The sequence below is a fragment of the Prionailurus bengalensis genome, chromosome B2 (assembly GCF_016509475.1).
Source record: "Prionailurus bengalensis isolate Pbe53 chromosome B2, Fcat_Pben_1.1_paternal_pri, whole genome shotgun sequence".
In the NCBI taxonomy this organism is placed as follows: domain Eukaryota; kingdom Metazoa; phylum Chordata; class Mammalia; order Carnivora; family Felidae; genus Prionailurus; species Prionailurus bengalensis.
The window spans coordinates 33,457,851-33,480,264 of NC_057349.1; the positions used below are offsets into that span (position 1 = coordinate 33,457,851).

A 22,414-nucleotide genomic window follows, 5' to 3' on the forward strand; every position below is an offset into this window, starting at 1 on the left:
GACAGGGCAGTACAGTAGAACACTAGCAGTTCAGGAGTGAGGCCTGGCTCTGCCACCTGCTAGCTGCGTGATCCTTTGGAACTTCTTCAGCAGTTCTGGCCTCCGTATCTTCATCTGCAGAATGCCTGCATTAGACTAGAAACAAGCCATCTTCTCAGCCCACGCCCATTGTGAGAGTCCACAAATTCATGCTCAGAGTAAACAAGATAACATATCTGTACATCGAAGAGCATTTTGAAAACTGCTGAGCCCTATGCCAGCTAGCAGTGTTGGTGGTAAGAGTCCATCCTTCCTTTGCTAAAGTAATACCCAGTGAGTGCCTGCCATGTGCTGGGCACAGAGGATACAGTGATGGAGAAGATGCAGCTGTGCCCTCGTGGAACAGTACAGACCAGCTGCCTGGTGCAGCTTCGCTGCTAAGTGCAGAGGAAACAGGCCAGACACCAGTGGTCTGGTGTGACATGAGCCAGGGAAAGCCTGTTACTGACCTGGGTCTGGGAAAACAGTGAACGTGGATGTCAGAGAGGAAGCAAGATGATGTTCCAAGTGAGGCCAAGTGGTCATTGGGGCTGGGGCAGAGCTGGGGCAGAGCTAAGGCAGTGGGGCTCCGTTCCTTCCCTCCCTCATTCTTTCACTCAACGTTTACTCTTCTGTTGGGATCTTCTCTTAAGGAGCTCGTGGTTCTGGAGTAGACGGTTTCAAATCCAGCCTTGAGAGTTTCAATTAGAATGAATTCCCAGTAAGTGGAGCTGATTTAGGATTCAAATTTGAGCAAAGAGCTCAGTTGTGGACACATTCTTTGTTAGGTGCTGATTACGCCAAGTTATAAGCAGTATAACAGAAAGTAGGAGTGTGTTATTTTCCCCCTAGAAGAGTCCAATTTAAGGAAAACATACCGTGGCAGAGTAATCCCTTCACTGCATCTGGAAGCATAGTCGCTGTGCCATGTTTATCCATGTATCATTTAGATGTCAGTGTTTATATTGTAAGGAGAGTCTCTGACCAGCTAAACAAGAGCACAGGATACAGCCCATCTTCACTGACAGATCACCCACAAAATTTGTTTAGAGTAGATATGTAATCATCATCTTTCATTTAACAGAATGGGGAAATTTTGTCCTGGTGAGTGGAAAAAACCACTGAGATACAAATCCAAGTGCAGCGGAAGCTATTGTCTTTAACTGGTGGCCAAAAGCTACTGATGAAACCTTGGATGCCTCTTGCCCTGGCAGCGCTCAGTCAAGGTAGAGAACTATGTATTGATGTGAGGGTCTCACGGTTGTCTTTGTTTTGCCGGTAGAAGTGAAGGGCCTATTTAGGCTCCTCACTTACAGCTCAGAATCGGAAAAGATCTGTGATGTTGAATGTGACATTCAAAGCCTCACAGCACATTAGATTGTCACCAGCTGGAAGTCAGAGCGCTTCTTCTAGTGCCTCTGGGTTAACATTTACCCCTGGCTTGCCCTCAGTAAATGGTTCATCTCCGAGAAGCACAGTTAGAACTTGTTAGTTTGGTACTATTTCTCACTGTATCGCTCTTCATTTGTTGGGAGTCCCTGCTGCTTTGGGGTATTTGATAAAGCATGACACCCATGCAGTTACGATAAGAACCAAGGACCTGGGAGCTCCTTGAGACTGTGGAACTGACCTGAGGCTTAGATGTCAAGGGTGTACCTGAGACCAGAGTTCTCTCTGTCTGAGAAAATCGTCCTCTCAACCTAAGAAGTACCGTCTGAAGCCACAGAAGCAGTGAGGGAGAAAGGCAGCCCCTGCCTAGCTACCACTTCAGCCAGACTGACCCTTGTAACCAGGCTGGGGACACACGTGCTAGAGCCAACCTGTTCTCAGATCCTGTGCAGATTTGCTGTTGCCTCATGCTCAGCTTGGTCACCTTTCCATACGATCCATGAGCCGTGAAGCTAAGGTTTCAGGTTTGGTTTTGCTGCAGAGCTGTATAACAGAATCTATGCTGTCAGCACTGGACTAGCCATGCCTCACAAATGCAGAACCATAGATATTCCTGTAGCCAACGAAAGGAATGCAAAGCATGCTTCCAGAGTTTCTTTTTTTGTTCATTTATTTATATTTGTTTATTTAACATATAAATACATTTGTGTATTTAACATTCATGAGGCTAACTTTTTTTTTTTTTTGGTCTGTAAGTCCAGTGAAAAGTCATCCTTCCATTGCTGTTCCCCAGTCACTCTGTTACCCTTCTGCAGGCAACCCTACTTAGTAATTTCTTGATTGTCTTTCTACAGATTTTTGCATGCCAGTGGCAACATACAGAAGGCATTGTTTTATATTTTGCCATCTTTTTAATTTAATATGTTTTGGGGATCTTTGCGTGTTTGTATGTAAGGACCTTCCTCATTTAACTATGTCTACATAGTATAGAAATTCCATATTGATAGACATTTATGCTGCTTTTAATGTTTTTGCTATTACTGCATACATGGATGCCATGACAAACCTTAGACCTGTGCCATTTTCCACATGTTCTGTCTACATACATACATACATGTCATACATGACCTATCTGCTGGGTCAGATGGTAGGCACATTTGTACTTCTGACTGATACTGCCACATTGCCCTACACAGAGTTCGTACCCATGTATACTCTGCCCCTCCCCACCCGTCCCCAGCAAGGTAAGACTCTGCCTGTTTCCCCACAGCCTCATGGACATTGCTCTGAGTGAAGAATATACAGATTCCCCAGAGATCACCATAGGATACTGAATGATAGGGCCCCACCATGACACTCTATGCCACAAGACATACAAAGCACAACACAGCCCAGTTTGAGGAATACCACATTTATTTTTTTTTTTTAATGTTTATTTATTTTTGAGAGAGAGAGACAGACCATGAGTAGGGGAGGGGCAGAGGGAGAGGGAGACACAGAATCTGAAGCAGGCTCCAGGCTCCGAGCTGTCAGCACGGAGCCCAACGTGGGGCTCGACCTCACGAACTGTGAGATCATGACCTGAGCCGAAGTCGGACACTCAACCGACTGAGCCACCCAGGCACCCCGAGGAATACCACATTTAAAAACAACTACTAGACCTCTTGTGGTTAGAAAGAAGGAAAATTCTAGAGGAAGAAGTTCCCTACCTTAGTCCTTAGACTGCATGAATTAAAGGAGGAATGTCTTTTTCTGCAGGACATCAGAGGGATGAGGTACGGCTAGTGATGGGCAGGCTGTGGGAAGAATAAAAGGAAACCCCAAGAGGGAGGAGCTGATAACCAAGCAAATGTGTTTAGTGTCCAATGGAGAAGCACCTCTCTACTCCATGCTGGTATCTTTCCATTCCAGTGACTTTTTTTTTTTTTTTAAGGTTATACCCTGTTCATTTCTTTTTGGCCTCTTTTCCTCTCCTCTCACTTGGAGTTAAGGTTTCTGCAAGTTGAAACTGAGTGAATGTTCAACCTTATGTCTCACTACTTAGTGTTAGTTTGTTGACTTTCTTCCATTAATCCAGATAGGCTTCATGGTTCTTATTTAAAAGGCTTAAGCATCCTGTGCAAGTAGTGCTGTTTTCTGTGCATTCTCTTTGTGGAATAAATTATGAAGATAAGGTTCTTAGATCTCAGATTCTGAACCTTTCCTCGTGGGGTTAAACCCCTGGTGGGGTTAAGCATTGATGGTTTGTGCCCTGGAGAGCCTGGAGCTGTCTCTAGTGCCATCTCCAATGCACATTTGTGCCTGCCTCCTGGCCTTGCCAACACTGATGTTTGGATTTTTGTTTTTATTAATAGAGTCTATTGCTTAGAGCATTTTTAGGTTTATGGAAACATTGAATAGAAAATGCAGACAGTTCCCATATACTCCCCTCCCTGCCCCAGTTCCCAGTTTTTCCTATTATTAACATCTTGCATTAGTGTGGTATATTTGCTACAATTGATGAACTAGTATTGACGTATTATTATTAACTGAAGTTCATGGTTTACATTATGGTTCATTCTTTGTGCTATATATTCTATGGGTTTTGACAAATATACAACGTCAGATATATGTCCACCATTACAGTATCCTACAGAATCATTTCACTGCCCTAAAAATGCCCTGTGCTCCATCTGTTCATCCTTCCTCTCTCCCCCTGCACCCCTGGCAAGAAATGATAACTTTTATTGTCTCTACAGTTTTACCTTTTCCAGAAGTTATGTAGTTGGAAACATACTGTATGTAGTCTTTTCAGATTGGCTTCTTTCACTTAGCAAAATGCATTTAAGTTTCCTCTATGTCTTTTCATGACTTAGTGGCTTTTTTCTTTTTCTTTCTTTCTTTCTTTCTTTCTTTCTTTCCTTCCTTCCTTCCTTCCTTCCTTCCTTCCTTCCTTCCTTCCTTCCTTCCTTCCTAGAGAGCAAGTGAGCACAAGTGGAGGCAGGGGCAGAGGGAAAGGGAGAGAATCTTAAGCAGGCTCCAGGCCCAACACAGAGCCTGACATGGGTCTCCATCTCACAACCATTGAGACCATAACCTGAGCCAAAATCAAGAGTCAGACGCTTAACCAACTGAACTACCTAGGTGCCCCAGTCGTTCTTTTTATCACTGAATGATATTCCATTGTCTGGATGTATCACAGTTTTGTGTATTGAAGGACATCTTAGTTGCTTCCAGCCTTTGGCAATTATGAATAAAGCTGCTATAAACATCCATGTGCTAGTTTTCCGTGGATATCAGTTTTCAACTCATTGAGGGGTAGGAATGCTGGATCATTTGGTAAGACTGTTTAATTTTGTAAAAAACTGCCCAACTGTCTTCCAGAGTACTGTTTTGCGGTACTATTTTGCATCCCTACCAGCAATGAATAAAAGTTCCTGTTCCTCCACATCCTTGCCAACACTTAGTGTTATTGCTCTTTTGGATTTGGGCTATTCTGATAGGCGTGTAGTGGTATCTCATTGTCTACTGGATATTAATACTTTGATTTATGGTAATGGAGTAAATATATACCACCATGATTATTCTTTCTTGTAGTTTAATTACTAATGACAGTGAACCTTTTTTGTATTATTTATTTACTATTAGTGTTTTTGCTTATGTGAATTCATATTATAGCCTTATTTGTCTAGTGGAAATTTGAGACTGTTATTGGAGGTTTGTATATGTCTGCATGTGTTTTTTTTTTCCCCACCCAACTTTTTTTTGTTGTGGTAAAATACATGTAAAAAAAATTTACCATCTTAACCATTGTTAAGTGTATATTTAAGTTGCGTGTGTTTTTAATATCATGTCTTACGTTTTCTTTCTTCAATATTTTCCCCTAATGTTGATTTTTTTTTTTTTAAACCTAACTCTTCTTTTGCCTTGATTTTCGATTCAGAAGCTAAAACTACCTTCTCTTCCTAGTTGAGATTTGGGTATTGTTCCATTTTGATGAACTGATGGCATAAATTTAACCTTTTTGTCCCAGGGTGATGTTTTTTAAATAACACTATGTACCTAAATAACTATGATGATCCAGTTCCTCCTGATGGCTGATGGCATGTTTCATTTTCAAATAGCCCTTCTCAAGCCAGCAGTGACCCCAGGCTGAATTCCAGAAACAAGTCCGATGTAACTTGATAATATCTGTATTAATTTGCATATTGGTATAATGTACACCCTTAGTACACCCCCTCCAAAATGACTTTTTTTCTGGACTTTTTTTCAGTGGACTGAAGGTGGATTTGAAATAGCCGTGATTCTGTGTTGGGTGTTTACAAGCTAAGATGTTAAAATTCTCCTTAAACTTATGACTGAAAATTACGTTTTTAAGTTACCTGTTTTAGTTTAAATGAATTCTGTTCTGCAGTAAAGGGGTCTGCATTTTCATTGCCCTTTTGGAATTAAAAATAATCCGTTTTGCCTAATTAACTCTTTTCTGTGACTAATTCAAATCTATAAAATTGTAGTAGCTAAATAGGAACCACACTAAAAAGTGATTTGGGCTTTTAAAATCACTGTGCCATTTGCAAAGAGATGTTTAGCTGATGTTTTAAATGTGTGCAAGTTTCTGTTATTAATTTCCTGTTTTCTCTTTAGTGTTTGGAAACCCACAGAACCAAGCCTCTTTCACCAAGGTTTTTGTGTGTGCATTGAAGTCTTTTTCTATAATAACAAATACTGAATCGTTTTACTACAGCTCTTCCAAATCTGGTTCTAATTTGTTTGCCACTTGACTTGCTGAGCCTCTGTCTCTTCCAACCTAATGTCACTTTTTCCTCTCTGAGAACTTTTATTTCCAAATGAGGAATTTTCTGAGCGAAAATTAAGTCTTTTCTTCCCCCCAAAGTTGAACATTCTTCTCTTGCCAAGTAAATATTTTGGTTTGTTTTTTTTTTTTTTCCTTTTTTTGGCTTTAAATACAGTTGCCCTCTGGGCTGGCTGAAGCAGAGTACAGAAAGCCTTATTTCAAATGTCCGAGGAGTTTGGATTGGCAGAAAATGATGGAATAGTGAACAGGTGCCTGTAGTCAAGGCGAAGCCTAGCTTGTGTGTGGATCAGATTAGATCTGAACCGTGCCAAAGTGGAGAAACAAATATGTGGCTACTGTTTAGTTTCCTGTCTTTCGTAACCCTTATTTTTCTGCTTTGAGGAGATAATTGAAGCACATCTTGTTTCGTGGAAAGACCTAAAGATCCAAAGTATCTGAAAAGCTTTTCCAAATGTTATCTCTTCCAGATAAATTATAATTTATGTTTTTACATTAGGAAACATTTATATATTATGAAGCCAGAGAGCTATTTCCTGCATCAGAGCCAGGTTAAGTTCTTTTTTTTTTTTTTTTTTTTTTTATGTTCTATTTATTTTTGAGAGAGCACAAGCCAGGGAGGGTCAGAGAGAGGGGAACAGAGGATCTGAAGCAGGCTCTGCACTGACAGCAGTGAGCCTGACATGGGGCTGACAGCAGCGAGAACCAATGTGGGGCTTGAACTCACCAACTGCGAGATCATGACCTGAGCCGAAGTCGTACACTCAACTGACTGAGCCTCCCAGGTGTCCCATGTTCATTTTAAAAAGTCAACAAACAGAAGCTGGCTGCAAGTTCTGGTGGAGTCCAAAATACTTCCTTTTCTTTTAAAAAAATTTAAGTTCATTTATTTTGAGATAGAGAAGTGGGAAGGGGCAAAAGAGAGGGAGAGAGAATCCCAAGCAGGCTCTGTGCTGACAGTGCTGGGCTCGAATTCACAAACCTGAGATCAAGACCTGAGCTGAAACCAAGAGTCAGGCACTTAACCAACTGAGCCACCCAGGCACCCCAGGAGTACTTCCTTTTCATTTCTACCCTTTATCATGGCTATTATCCACCCCTCCCCCAGCCCCCAGTCTGTCTCTCCCTAATACCCAGCTTAGGTCACTGCGGGACTGGCAAACCTTATACCCTACAAGGAGAAAACAGAGCAGCTGCCCCTGCTTCCCCTCCATCCTTTCTCAAAAGGCCACAGGAGTTATGAATCTGAAATGTCAAGTGCAGGCAGGAAATGCTCAGTCACAGCCATCCTGAGACAGTGACAAGCCTCTCTTTGGCCCTGCCAGTATCATTGTTGTTAGTTCAGTACTGGCACAGAAGGATTCAGAGTAGAGCATCGATTCACAAAGGCAAGGGAGAAAAATGGCAATCAGACACTTGTATATGCCTGGCAGCCACAAAACACCTTCTCACCACCCGCAGTCAGGCTCTGTTGGAAGGCAGCATCGGAGATCAGGAAAAGTTAAAGAGCAAGAGTTGACTGTTTTAAAGGTTTATATTATGGACTTAAGGAGGAAAATTGAATATTTAGCCTGCACATGAGAACATGTAAAAGAGTGGAGATTTGTTTTCTTTGAGTCTAAGAAGCGTTATTTTGGGAAATGTGGCTACCAGCTATTCCCTTTTTCCATTGTGGTCAGGTCCAGGAGGACTGGGTCTAAGTTACAGTGGGTGAGATGAAAGTTAAACAATCAATAGTCAAGTGTTTTGAGTGCTGACATTGTGTCACACTATATTAGCAGAAGGAAGAAATGCACCAGATATTGAGAGGTATGGACTCTGGGGCCGGCCAGTCTGGCTTTGAATCCTGGCTTCCGCACTTACTAGCTGTGGGACCTTGGAATAAATTACTTCTAAGCCTCGGTCACTGCATCCATAAAATGGAAATAATGTACCTGTTTCTGTGTAGGATTATTTTTAAGATTTTGAAAGAGTTAATTAATATAGGGGCACCTAGGTGGCTCAATCCAGTTAAACATCTGACTCCTGATTTCAGCTCAGATCATGATCTCATGGTTCGTGAGTTCAAACCCCGCATCGGGCTCTGTGTTCTCAGCTCAGAGCCTGCTTGGGATTCTCTCTTTCTCCCTCTCTCTGCCCCTCCCCTGCTCATGTGCCCGTGCACTCTCTCCCTCTCTCAAAAAAAAAAAAAAAAAAATTTGAGATTAGAAACCATTTCTGCAGATTCCTAGTACAGGGCTCTTTCCACTATTTGGCTATGTTTAAGAATACCCATTGCTTCAAAAGCATTTCTCTTTAGGTTTTTCTTCCATCCCCTCCGCAGAGCCAGTTTTTCTTGGGTACTTCTTATGTGGCAGCACTGTGCTAAATGCTGACATATGTGACCTTATTTAATCCTTACAGCAACCTGTGAAGGTGCTATTATTATCCCCATTTTTTTACAAGTGGAATCTGAAGCTCATAGAGGTTCAGTTACTTGCCCAAGGGTACACAGCTTCAAAGAGGTGGAACCTGGGTTAGAGCCCAGGCTGTCTGACTCCAGAACCTGCGTTCTTAACCATGCCACAGGTTTTCCTCAGAATGTCTCAATAGAGTCCAGATGTGCTGAATTAAACCACCTATTGCAGCAGCAGCCACAGGAGCCAGCCATAAAGATTTGAGGCCATTTTGTAATCCCTTTTCAACCCATAATCTGCTTTGTTTCCAGACCTAGGTCTCATATGCATCCTTTTTCTGACAATGCTGTTAACAGAAGCAGGGTACCAAAAGAATTTCCCTCCCTGCTTAAGACTCTGAAGGTCGAGGGTCATGGAGCAGACCAAGAGAGGCCAGGACCAGAGCTTGTGGTTATCAAGGCTCTGGGCAAGGTCGGGGTCACTGCCAGGAACCTAGTAGACCAGATAATATGGGTCAGATGTCAGAATTCCCATCTAGACCAGTGATGCTTTACCTTTAATCCCTGTAAGACTCTCATGACAATCTTAAACTCCCTTCTTTTCAGAAAAATGCACAAGCTCACATGCCAAAAAAGTGTTTTCAGGTCGCCAGACCTAAAAACGCCTGTCTAAAAACCTCTGTACTAGGCTACAGAGTAGAGTATATGACAGCATACTCTGGAGCTAGATAGCCTGGATTCAAAATCCTCTTCTCCTACTTACTACCTGTGCAACCTTGAGCCAAGTTACTTAGAGTCTTAGGCTTCAATTCCCTCAACTATGAAGTGAGGATAATACTATTTAATTACAGCATCGTTGTGAGGATTAAATGAGTTACTATATATAAAATGCCTAGTACACAGTTAACTCTACAGCACTGTTCACTATTACTGCTAGTAGTACCTTGGCCCATTCAGTAAATGTTTATGGATAGTGGGGACACCAAGTCTAAAGGAGAACATCCCAACAGGTGTGTCACAAGTAGGCTATAGTCATGTACAAATGTTGACCCGCTCAGCCTTGGGGCTGCCAGAACCCCAGCTGGTTGCTCCTGGCTTCGAGTAGCAGCATCCGCCATATACAAATATCCTTCTCTCTGGGTGCCCTGATGTGAAAACAGTTTGGGCAGCACTAATTGAAATCAGTGAGAATCAAGTAGGCAGTCCAAATCCCAAGTCCAGGGGGTTTCTGTGGATGGGTGGCAATAAGAATCTTCACTGCTAAACCTAGAACAAGGCTTCATAAGTCTGGGCTCTGGCTCAAGTAGGCTGTATGCCAGTACAAAGGAAGTCCTGGCAGCAGGACGCTACAGCACGTCCCTCCCTGCACACAAGGACCCGGTGAGTCACTCCACAAGGATTTGTGGAGAGCCCACAGTGAACCCAAAACCAGGCTGGGGCCCAAAGTCTTGTGTGGGCAACAAATGTTAAAGAGGTAGTGATAAGTACCGAAGTAGGCGACTCTAGTGTCAGTACCAGGAAGAGGTAGCACCCAGGGCTGCAGGGATTTATCATGGCTGGGAGCCATGCTGACAAGGTGGAGTCCAAGGACCATAGCAAGCTACTCAAGAGTTTGGTCAAGGAAGTAGCGGGTGTAGACTTGAACTTTTTTTTTTTTTTCTTTTTAAGTTTACTTATTTTGAGAGGGAGAGAGAATCCCTAGCAGGCTCCGCACTGTCAGCATAGAGCCTGAGGTGGAGCTGGAAGTCACAAACCATGAGATCATGACCTGAGCTGAAATCAAGAGTAGGATGCTTAATGGACTGAGCCATCCACGTGCCCCTGTACTTTTTTTAAGGGCACTCTGACACAGTATTACAAAGTGAATAGGAAACAGGCAAGAGTTTATTTGAGGACATACTTCAGGAGGCTCTTAACAATGGTCAAGATGTGAGAGGTGATACTCACCTGAAATAGGTACATATACTTCTTAAGTTTTTTAAAATTGTTTTTAATTGAGGTGTAATTGACATACAACATTATACTAAGTTTTGGGTTGTAGAACATAGTGACTTAATATTTGTATATATTGTGAAATTATCACCACATTTAGTTTAGTTAATATCCCTCACCATACATAATTGCAGACTTTCTTTCTTGTGTTTAGAACTTTTAAGATTTATTCTCTTAGCAACTGCCAAATACGCAACACAGAATTATTATTAACTATGGTCAATCATGCTATACATTACATCCCCGTGATTTACTTATTTTATAACTGGAAGTTTGTACCTTTTGACTCTCTATCCATTTTGCCCACCCCTGACCCTTGCCTCTGGCAACCACCAATCTGTTCTCTGTATCTATGAGTTTGGGTGTTTGGGGTCTTTTTTTTAAAGACACTTCTGAGTTAGCTCATACAGTACTTGTCTTTGACTTACTTCACTTAACATAATACTGTCTAGGTCCATCCATGTTATCACAGGTGGCAAGATTTCCTTTTTTTATGGCTAAATAATATCCCATTTTATAAATGCTCCACATTTTCTTTATCCATTCATCCATCCATAGACACTTAAGTATTTTCCATGTCTTGGCTATTGTAAATAATGCTCGATGCTTTAATTTTTTTTGAAGTTAGTGTTTTTATTTTCTTTGGATAAAAATCCAGAAGTGGAATTGCTGGATCATATGGTAGTTTTATTTTTAATTTTTTGAGGAAGCTCCATACTGTTTTCCACTTTATACCAATTTCCACTCCCACCAACAGTGCACAAGGGTTCCGTTTTCTCCACATCCTTCCCAACGCTTGTTATTTTGCGTCTTTTGATAATAGCCATTATAACAGGTATGAAGTGAGATCTCATTATGGCTTTGATTTGCATTTCTCTGGTGATTAGAAATGTTGAGCATCTTTTTATGTACCTGTTGTCCATCTGGATGTGTTCTTTGGAAAAATGTTTATTCAGGTCCTGCCCTTTTTTAGTCAGATTGTTTGGTTTCTTGGTGTTGACTTATATAAGTTCTTTATTTTGGATATTAACCCTTATTGGATATATGATTTGCAGATATTTTCACCCATTCGGTAGGTTGCCTTTTCATTTTGTTGATGATTTCCTCTGCTGTGCAGACACTTTTTAGTTTGATACAGTCCCACTTATTTATTTTCACTTTTGTTGCCTTTGCTTTGGGTGTCAGACCCAAAAAAATTAGAACCAAGACCATGTCACAGAGCTTATCACCTATGTTTTCTTCTAGGAGTTTTATGGTTTCACGTCTTGCATTCAAGTCTTTAATCCATTTTGAGTTAATTTTTGTGTATGGTGGCAGATAGTGGTGTATCGAGATTTTTGAGGGAAAAGGAAGAATCAAGGATGACCCCACCAATTTTGGGTGGGCAGAGATGCCAGTCCAGGCATAGGGAATACTGGAAGGGGAACAGTTCTGGGGAGCCCATTGTGAGTTCTGTTGGGGACTCATTCTGTTAGTGATGCCTGTGAGATATTCACTGATGATGGCCAGCAAGGCCAGTGGATGGATAGATCTGAGCGTGGGAGAGATGTCGGAATGTGTAGAGAGAATCAGCAGCTTGGGGTTGGCAGCCTGCCTTCAACGGGGCTTCCTTCTGAGGAGAGTGAATTTAAAGATGGGTTTTGATTGGACCTGGGTGACTCAGTCAGTTAAGTGTCTGACTTTGGCTCAGGTCATGATCTCACAGTTCGTGAGTTCAAGCCCCACTTTGGGCTCTGCACTACTGGTGCAGAGCCTGCTTAGGATTCTTGCTCTCTCCTCGCTCTCTGCCCCTCCCCCATTCACTCTTTCCCTCTCTCAAAATAAATAAGTAAACTTCAGAAAGAAAAAAAAAAGTGGGTTTTACAAACAGTTTGGTGTGCTTCTGTTGTGTGCTCAACTTTAAGAATTCTTAAATAGGTATGTTTTGAACCTTCTTCATAAAAAACCGACACGGTTGTATACTTGGAAGAATTCATCTCTTTTTCTTCTTGGCTGGCCTCATCCACTCTTTCCTTGTAGATCCTTGTAGCAGGAGGAAGGTATACAACTCATAATTTGTCCATTTTCTCAGACTTGTGACCCAGAAGGAAATCTCTGACCTCAGCTGTGGCTCTTGGTGCTGGCCAGAAGCCAACTTCATGTCTGAGTATACAAGTAGCAGTTTGCCATGGAGAGCTTGGGGCTGCAGACGGTGACCCTCAGTGATGGGACGACAGCCTATGTCCAGCAAGCTGTCAAAGGTGAGTATTTCCAGGTACCTCAGAATCCTGCTCTTTCCCCCAGCCTCTGGAGAGGAGTGTCCCCTTCTAAGAGTCTTACCCCCACTCTGTCCTCCCACCTGCATGCCACAACTTACTCTGCATGAGAATTTCTTGAGGTAATTGGCAAAAAGGGAATGCTTTAAAATAAAGTGCCATCCAGGCAGGCCAGCCTAGAAAATCAGACTAGCCCAGCTGCAGCAACCAAGACCTCTGGAAGGCAGGATTCCTTACATGTGAAGAGTAGTTCATAAAACCTGTGGAAACGAATGAACACAGTGGTGGTTATAACTTCCTGCTCTTCAAATAATTCCCTGTCCAGTTTCTCAGTACTTTCTAGAAGCAGTTTATTTTATTTCAAGCAAGGTTAGGCACAGAGGGGGACACCCAGTTATAGATCTCATGCCTCAGGCCCCACTCAGCTTTCCAGGAATAAAAATACAGGGTATACCATTGAATTTGAGTTGCAGATAAACGGGAGCCTGGGTGGCTCGATCATTGAGCGTCTGACTTTGGCTCAGGTAATGATCTCGTGGGTCACTGAGTTCGAGCCCCGTGTGGGACTCTGTGCTGACAGTTCAGAGCCTGGAGCCTGCTTCAGATTCTGTGTCTCCCTCTCTCTCTGCTCCTCCCCCACTTGCACTCTTTCTCTCCCTCTCTCTCTCAAAAATAAATAAAAATATTTAAAAAATAAAATAAAAAATTTGAATTACAGATAAACAATGAATAATTTGGTAGTACAAGTATGTGCCAAATACTGAATGGGATGGATATTTGTAAACATGGGACAGAATACTAAAAATAGTAAAATAGGGGCACCTGGGTGACTCAATTGGTTGAGCATCCAACTTCAGCTCAGGCTATGTGGTTTGTGAGTTTGAGCCCCATATCAGGCTCTCTGCTATCCGTGCAGAGCCCACTTTGGATCCTCTGTCCCCATCCCCTGTTTGCACATGCTTGCTCTCTCTCTGTCTCAAAAATAAATAAATATTTAAAAATAGTAAAATAATAACACTAAACACTAAAAAAAAAGACTTTATTGTTTATCTGAAATTTGGATTCACCTGAAATTCAATTCTCAAGGAACTGAAAATCAAGGTGGACATGGAGTGAGAACTGACTGTCATTGAAGGGCAGAGCCTATGCACAGTCATGACAGCCTCCTTTCCCACCTGCATTCTCAGGCCCACCAGATGGCCTGCCTTGGACAGCACTGGGCAAACATTGCCTTGTTCCTACCCTTTATTTTGCCTCTTCTAGACTCTGTGATTGGCGGGGGGGGGGGGCGGACGACGCCTGAGTGGCGCAGTCAGTAAAGCATCCAACTCTTGACTTCAGCTCAGGTCATGATCTCATGGTTTGTGATTTCGAACCCCACGTTGGCTCTGTACTGACAGTAAGGAGTCTGCTTCGGATTGTCATTCTCTCTCTGTGCCCCTCCCCCACTTGCTCCCGCGCGCATGCGAGCGCACTCTCTCTCAAAATAAATTTAGACTCTGTGAACATCCCGATGAAGGACTGTCATTACAACATCACCCTCCTTCGTTTCAATACATTGTGAAAGTGTGTTTTAATTTCCAAGTGTACAGATAAATTGTTTGTTAATTTTATTTTAAATTGTCTGCTTCCTGATGACGACAAAGAGGCCCCTTAATCTCATCAGCAAGCTCTTTCCATATGACAATATGGGGGGAAGGGTTGCCTTCTGGAAAGGTTGTTTGTCAAGAACTGTCTATGATGTGTGGGTCTGGTTGGCTTTGTTTTCTGGAGAGTGGAACTTGTCTGGAATACTTTTTTTTTTTAATGTTTATTTTTTAAAGAGAGCACAAGCAGAAAAAGGGCAGAGAGGTGGGGACAGAGGATCTGAAGCAGGCTCTGTGCTCACAGCAGAGAGTCTGATGCGGGGCCCGAACTCACGAACTGAGATCATGACCTGAGCCAAAGTTGGACACTTAACCAACTGAGCCACCCAGGTGCTCCTGTAATACCTTTTTGTTTGTTTGTTTGTTTAGAGTTTATTTATTTATTTTGAGAGGGAGAGAAAGCACAAGTCAGGGAGGGGCAGAGAAAGAAGAGAGAGAATCCCAAGGCAGGCTCCATGCTGTCAGTGCAGAGCCCAATGTGAGGCTTGAACCCACGAACCATGAAATCATGACCTGAGCCGAAGTCGGATGTTCAATGGACTGAGCTACCCAGGTGTGCCTGGAATACTTTTGAAGCCCAAAACTGTGTGTTTGCAGACTTCCCATCACAGATGTTGCCCCTCCGCTACAGTCTCAGTGGGATGGAAGAACTTAGGAAGTATAGACATGGCTGTGGCTGCTGCACGGACCCAATTATTTCTCGTGACTTGGTCTTCTGCTGTGAATTAATGGTCGAGTGAATGAATAAAAAGCAAGTGGCCACACTTGGCCTGAAAAAGCCACCCTCTTTTCTTATGTCTGGGTCTCTTTGCCTCCCCCACCTCCCCATTTATAGCTTTCTCCCGTCCCTGTTCTCTGGCTCCTGCACGGTGCTGCAATGTGTGCACGTGTGTGTACACAGACTCACACACAACAGATTGCACACTGTGAGGGTCGCGCTGGCCTTCTGGAGCTGGAACCACACTGTTCTAAAAGGCATCTCTCTCCCTGGTGAGCTCCTCTGAAGCTCTTGACCAGGGTGCTTTCATCTTTGTTGGCAGGCAGCTCCTTCTGAGTCCAGCTTAGGCAGCAGGAAGCCCTGAAATTTTATGAGACTTATCTGTAATTAGGGTAGGCATAAAATGTGTTATTCAGGCCCAACACTTTTGAGGGTGGAAGAGTGTGCTATGAATAAAAATGCACTGAAACCGTTCCAGGCAAACAGGAACATATGGTCACCTCTCCATAATGGGATATGAGGTGGAATGTGAACTGCTCTCCCTGCCCCTGGCTCTGCCCATTGTTGTCTCTGGTATGAGAGGTGATTCTAGGTTGAAACCTTTTCTCCAATAACTCTCCTCAACCTTTTGTCTCCTGCCTTGAAGCAATAGCCACTGTACTAGCAGAAGTTCTGCTAATGCTCTCAGAACCCCAAGTGCGGTGCCCTTGCCACAACAGATAAAGTGTTAGATGCGGGGAAGCCCATGGCTTCCTGGTGGGAGGGAAGTGGGGGATCCCACTCCCTCACCCTAACTGCCTTTCTCCTACTTCTTACCTTTGTCTCTGCCTTACCTGCCTTTGGCTGGCTTGTAGAACTATTGGTTACAGGCCCGAGAAGACTCAGTGTGGAGGCAACTTTGGGGATTCTTCTGACGGGGGAGGCAGCAGAGAGTTGGGCCAGAAGCAGCTGCCTCATCCTTTTCCCACATCATAAGAACTCAAATTCCTAAACCTGAAGCTCAGGAAGAAAGGAATAAGCAAACCACTTGGCATGAACTCTTCCCTCTCCCTTCCTCCCTTTCTCACTCTTTCCCCCTCGTCCCCTTGGAAATTCACTGGACGTGAGGAGAGGCCTAATTCTACTTCTAAACAAAAGAGTCCGTTGCTCTTAGAGGTGCTCCCCAGTAAGCATCTGAGATAACAGATGGGAAATATCTCAGGAACTCTGGAGTCTTGTTACATTCTATACTGCTTGCTGGTTGCCTTAGGTGAGTCGGGTTTGTTTTTCTTTTTATAAGAAAATTGAAAGGAAAATGTCAGAGGTCAGGGCGCCTGGGTGGCTCAGTCAGTTACTCATCCAACTCTTGTTCTCAGGGTGGTGAGTTCAAGCCCTACACTGGGCTCCGCACTGGGTGCAAAGCCTACTTGAGAAAAGAAGAAAAAATGTCAGAGGTGAATGAAGGAGACATTCCCCACAGCAGCAATGGAATAAGACCTAGAGGATACGCAGTAGCATGACAGCTGCATTCACACATAAGCTCCCTGTTGCTTTATTTTCTATTCCTTCAAAAATGCAGATTGGTTTATGATGATAAAAACAGACTTACTGAGGGCTGACCATGCTCCTGTCACTGTCTTCTACTCATTAACTCATTTAACCCTCACAGCAACCCAGTGAAGACACAGTTTTTAATCCTCATTTGAAGAGAAGGAAACTAAGGCACAGAGAGGTTAAATAAACTGTCTAAGAACACACAGCTATTAAGCTGTTAAGAGGCAAAGCTGAGATTCAAACCCAGGAGCCCTGGACAGTTCCAGAGCCATTTGCTTTTTTTCTTTTTTCTTTCTTTTTATTTATTTATTTATTTTGAGAAAGAGAGTGCATGCAGGTAAGCACGCATTATCAGTGCAGAGCCCTACTTGGGGCTCGAACCCACGAACCAGGAGATCATGACCTGAGCCGAAACCAAGAGTCGGATGCTTGACTGACTGAGCCATCCAGGCGCCCCCAAAGCCTCTTGCTTTTAACCACTAAGCTGTACTGCCTTACTAGAAGGTCTAGTTCTGGGCATGGTGCCACAGTGGCAGACGAGGAATGTATTTTTCAGGGCATTCTTTGTTCTCTAGATCAGTCTCAGAAACTTGCTACTAGGTTGGAAGTCCCTACTTCACCGGGCATGGATAGAATAATAAATGAAGTTGCTCCTCCTTGAGTGAGTGAGAAGAAAGGATTCTGTTGGAAGCTGTTATGTTCCTCGTGGTGAGATGTCTTCATGTGTAGTACCTCTGGGGCCCAGGCCCAGGGAGGCAGGGAGCAGGGGACATGTTACCTGTGCTTAGACAGGCAGACTATGCCTCATGCAGGCCTCTTCTAGAAGCAGGCAGGTGTCCCTCCCACCTCTTTGGGGCCTAATCTCCTTCTCTCCATTTCCACCTTCACAGGAGAGAAGCTGCTTGAAGGGCAGGTGATCCAGCTCGAGGATGGGACCACTGCATACATTCACCAAGTGACGGTGCAGAAAGGTGAGAGCACGCCAAAGCACCTCTGCCGGATGGAGGGAGGCCAGGCAGCCCCCACTGAGGGACCCTTCCCAGGCACCAAGCTCCAGAGAAAGGCAAGCATTGCTCTCATTACAGAACCTCTTTCCTTTGAGGATGGACAACCTGTGCAGCTGGAAGATGGCAGCATGGCCTACATACACCGCACACCCAAAGGTGGGGTCACAGTCACCGTGAGTGGCAGGAAGGGAGGGTGGCATAATTGGCAGAGGTCGGGGCATAGACATGGGAGCTATAGTCCTAAACTCACCTGGATTAGCTGTCTCGCCTACCCTCCCTGGTCTCGCTTACCTTCCCTGGTCCAGACTATATCAGCGGCTGTTTCTTCCTCTGGGAAACAGCCTTGGGGCTCAATAGCATGGGCCTCAATGGCAGCTTTAGCTCTAGCACAGCCACAAAGTCTTAGGGCTTTAAACAGGACCCAAGGACATGATCCAAGACCAAGAATAAAAACTTAACTGACATTTAAGACTGAAGCCTCTGGGGCGCCTGAGTGGCTCAGTTGGTTAAGCGTCCAACTTCGGCTCAGGTCATGATCTCACTGTTGGTGAGTTCGAGCCCCGCATCAGGCTCTGTGCTGACAGCTTGGGGTCTGGAGCCCACTTCAGATTCTGTGTCTCCCTCTGTCTGTCCCTCTGCCACTTGCACTCTGTCTCTCGCTCTGTCTCAAAAATAAATATTAAAAAAAAAAAAAAAAAAAGACTGAAGCCTCTGAGGTAATGAGGAATAACGGTTTATTCCTTCTACAAGTAGTTTCTTGAGCAAGTACTGCATGCCAGGCATTGTGCTAGGTGTGGAGTGTACAAGAGAGGACAAAGGCAGACACAGTCCCTGCTCTTCTAGAGTCTAGTGGAGGAAACAGAAGTGAGACATGTTGTCACCAATGAACAGATCATCCCAAGTGGAGATCCAGCTCAGGGAGGGCTTCTCTGAGGAAGTGATGCTTGGGCTGAGAGCTAAAGGGTAGACTTAGCTGGGGGAAGACGGATGGCAGGGAGGGTTCTGTACTCCCAAGAGAAGGAAGGAACAGTGTACGAGGCTCAGAGATGGGAGGAGGGAGAATGTCATGTTTGAAGGAACCGCTGAAGGCCAGAAGGTAGGAGAGGGGGGTGGGTAAGATGAAAGAGGCGGGGCCAGTGCACTGGGCCTTGAGTGTCAAGATAAGGGCTTTATTGTTGGTCTTTATCCTGAGACCAGTGGGAAGTGGTTGAACCATCTGATAACACGATCTCATATGTGTCCTGCAGAGATCCCTCTGGATGCTGTGCTGCCTGGAGGGAATTAGAGGAGGTGATGTTAGGAGGTTCTTAGGGTCATCTAGGCCAAGATGATGATGGTCCCCTCAGGTCCTCATGGAGCTTGTGAGTTCCCAGTCAGTGCCCCATAGGAGACCTTGTCCTCAGGAGAGGTGGCCCCAGAAGGAGGGCCAGCCAGAGTGAATCACCAAGGTGAAGGACCAGGAGATGCTGAAACCTTCCTTGGTATATGTACCTCTCGTTACCTTAAAGCCAGGGTCCCAGCTGTATCTCTTGCCCTCATGCAGCATCTGGGCTAACCGCGTGTTCCCTGCAGAGGGCTATGACCCCAGTGCCCTGGAGGCCGTCCAGCTGGAAGACGGCTCCACTGCCTACATTCATCACCCCGTGGCTGTGCCGTCAGACAGCGCCATCCTGGCCGTGCAGACAGAGGTGGGCTTGGAGGACCTGGCCGCAGAGGACGATGAGGGCTTCAGCGCAGACACAGTGGTGGCCCTGGAGCAGTATGCCAGCAAGGTGAGCTCACAAAGCCTGATGCTGCCCATCAGCTCCCTTGGCCAAAACTGCCACCACCCTAGGGGACGAGGGCCATCCTGTGCTTGGGCATGGCCTGAGCTACCCCCTTTGTCCCTCCACCCTGCCTCCCCGACTCATCTCTCACATCACCATCCAGGGTGTGCATAACATGGGGCCACCAACAGCTGTTGACACTTGCCCTGGCTTATGATGCTTCTGCAGAGGGAAGGCGGCTGTAAGAATTGGTGCCATCTGTATAGTGGCAATTTAGACCCAGCTTCACTCTTGCTGTTGTAATAATCCTCTGTACTGAGAATGCCCTTGCCAGTGACTTTTAATAGTTTTCCAGGCCACTGAGGTCAGATGTTCTGGTATTTATTTCTTCTCTGCAACTCACTTAGCCATTTGGAAAAATAACCTCAGTAGGCAATGACAAGGGCAGATGCAACAGAGCACCTGAGCTTCTTGGAACACAAGGCCCACACAGTAGCTTAGCTGTGAGGGAAAAGGATCTTGGCTCTGCCAGTGTCAACAGTCAGCCCTCTCTCCGTGGGAGCTAGGGTCCTGCCCATGGGGGAAGAGGGCACAGAGATCTCTGAGCATGCCAAACTGGAGTGCAGCCTCGCTAGGATGAGCTGTAGAGCCTCAGGGTGGACACAGTGGGGCTCCCTGGAGCACTAGTGTTACCCAAAGACTGGGGTGAGTTGTTTTTATAATAAAACTATGTGGCTGTGTTAAAGGAGAAGAAATTCTCTTGTCTTTTCAAAATGAAGCACAAAAGTTTAGAGCGGACCACTTAGGGCTACGCCCACTCCTGCCACCATTCCCTGTGGTGTATTTTAGAAGCCATATTTGAGACTTGCTGCTGTTAGAAAGACAACTGGGCTTTGAGTCATGAGCCCTGAGATCCATGCTGGCTCTGCCTCTGCCTAGTCTAACCTTGAGCAAGTCATTCCACTCCTAGGCCTCAGCTCGTTCCTCTGGGAGGATGAGATAGAGCTAGATGACTTCAGAGGTCACTTCCAACCCTGAAGTTCCTTGATTCCCTTGAGAGCCAGTGAGACATGGGAAATCCAAACACCTGAGTGGGTTAGCCCGCCAAGCAGGCCTGGCTGCCTGTGACACTCCCCCACCACTCACCAGCTGCTTAAGTGTCCATGAAATTTTGTCAGCTGCTTGACCTCCAGACCTGGAGCTGACTAGACAGACCTTGCCATGAATTTGGCCTCACCCATCTGCCCCCTACTCCCCATAACTTCCAGAGTTCTGTTTCGGGTGCTCCCGGGAAGGCCAAAGTGTCCCAGACACAAATACTAAGGGACAGTCCCTACAGGATCTGGCCCAGGAAAGCAGAAGAGCAGTGAGGGCTCCCTGAGGCCCGAGGCTGGTGTGAAGCAGGTGGCTTTAGCAATGTTCCCAGTAGACATGACAGAGGACTTGGCATCAGCTGGGGGCTATAGTTAGAGCTTAGACTTCTGGCGAGGACCTGCAGGCCCCTGCCTTGGCCTGCCCTGGGCACTTCTGCAGCCTGCTGCTTGTGGTCACCTCACTCTGGTGAGCCCAGGTGAGTTCATCCCCACAGCAGGCCCCTTGTGAATGCCCGTTCTGAGCACAGGTTTCCCACTGGGAGGGAGGGGTCTCCTCCCATCAGAGGATAACACTGTCCAGAGCTGTGGCCTCTGAAGTGTGTGTGGCCAAAAGTGGGGGCTGCTGAATCTCAGCCTCACTTGGGGGTGGCCTGAAAGGCCACCTTACCCTAGCTGTCTAGGGGATGCCCTTTCTTCCATAGCTGTCATGCCCCTGTGACATTTATCCCTCCCTCTATCTATTAGAGATGGGTGGTGACTTCATATGCCAGCCCTGTTTGTTCTGTAGGGTGCTTCATTGTGTATTTCCTGTCTGTCTGGATCTGTCATCCCAGGTTGCCCTTCTCCCTCTGGCAGTTTAACCCTATTTATTGGGTTATGAGCTGTCAGCTGGGCTCTATATCCTACCTCTTCCCTCTCATCATTGAAGAGAGAGAATACATACAGGAACCTCAAGATTTTTTCCTCAGGTTCTGCATGACAGCCAGGCTCCCCATAACGGCAAAGGACAGCAGGTTGGGGACAGAGCATTCCGCTGTGGCTACAAGGGCTGTGGGCGTCTCTACACCACTGCTCATCACTTAAAGGTAAGGTTGTCACACAGCTTTCAGCCTTGCTGTTCCCCCCCTGCCCCATCCAGGCTGTAATTTCACCTTCCTGTGTTAACTAGAACGAGTCCTTGCTCTCGAGTTTCTCACTGGCTACTGGAAGGAAGGTATGAGTGTACAGAAATGTCAGCCCAGGGGCCTGTGACACACATGTGCAGGAAGGAAGAGAATCAGAGAGTGCCCTCTGGAGGAGGTGGCCTCTCAGCTAAAGAGGCAAAGTAAAGGTAGTGGCCAGTACTGATGCTCTGAGCCCTAAAGCATATTCCTACCCTCGTCCCTCTGAATCCCATGGTTGCTTGTCCCCACAGGTGCATGAAAGAGCTCACACGGGTGACCGTCCATACAGGTGTGATTTCCCCAGCTGCGGAAAGGCCTTTGCCACAGGTAACTTACCTGGAAGAAGACTAAAGGTGGCCTGCTTCCCGTTGAGGACAGAGAGTTCTAGATTCGCTTTGGGAATTTCCTGCCTTCCTGGAGAGACTGCTGTCAGAGCACTCTGTCTTGTAGGGTGCCGTCTCTGGAAGAAACCCGGTTATGGAAGTGAGGGCAGCATAAGCCAGGCCAGCCAAAGGAGCCTGGGGGCTTAGTAGAGAGACCCCCCCGCCTCTTGCATCAGCTGTGGGGTATTTGGTCCATTGCATCTCTCCGGCCTTCATTTCCCCTCTGAAACCTTTAGCCGTAGCTCTCAGACCCTTGTTCTAGA

At 45.4% G+C, this 22,414-nt stretch overlaps 1 protein-coding gene across 5 annotated transcripts in view; it reads left to right on the forward strand.

The window, feature by feature from the left end:
- The window catches only part of ZNF76 (zinc finger protein 76), a 33,121-nt gene that overhangs the window by 5,864 nt on the left and 4,843 nt on the right, over nt 1–22,414 (forward strand). For 4 of the 5 annotated variants that reach the window (XM_043591245.1, XM_043591244.1, XM_043591247.1 and 1 more), the window contains exons 2-7: nt 12,658–12,826; nt 17,629–17,709; nt 17,824–17,901; nt 19,318–19,517; nt 21,574–21,690; nt 22,020–22,095. In XM_043591245.1, coding sequence (XP_043447180.1) covers nt 12,754–12,826; nt 17,629–17,709; nt 17,824–17,901; nt 19,318–19,517; nt 21,574–21,690; nt 22,020–22,095 — 625 coding nt within the window. In that variant the 5' untranslated portion in view covers nt 12,658–12,753. Of the gene's footprint in view, nt 1–1,118; nt 1,245–12,657; nt 12,827–17,628; nt 17,710–17,823; nt 17,902–19,317; nt 19,518–21,573; nt 21,691–22,019; nt 22,096–22,414 lie in introns of those variants that run through there. The other variant, XM_043591246.1, reaches the window with a different exon arrangement.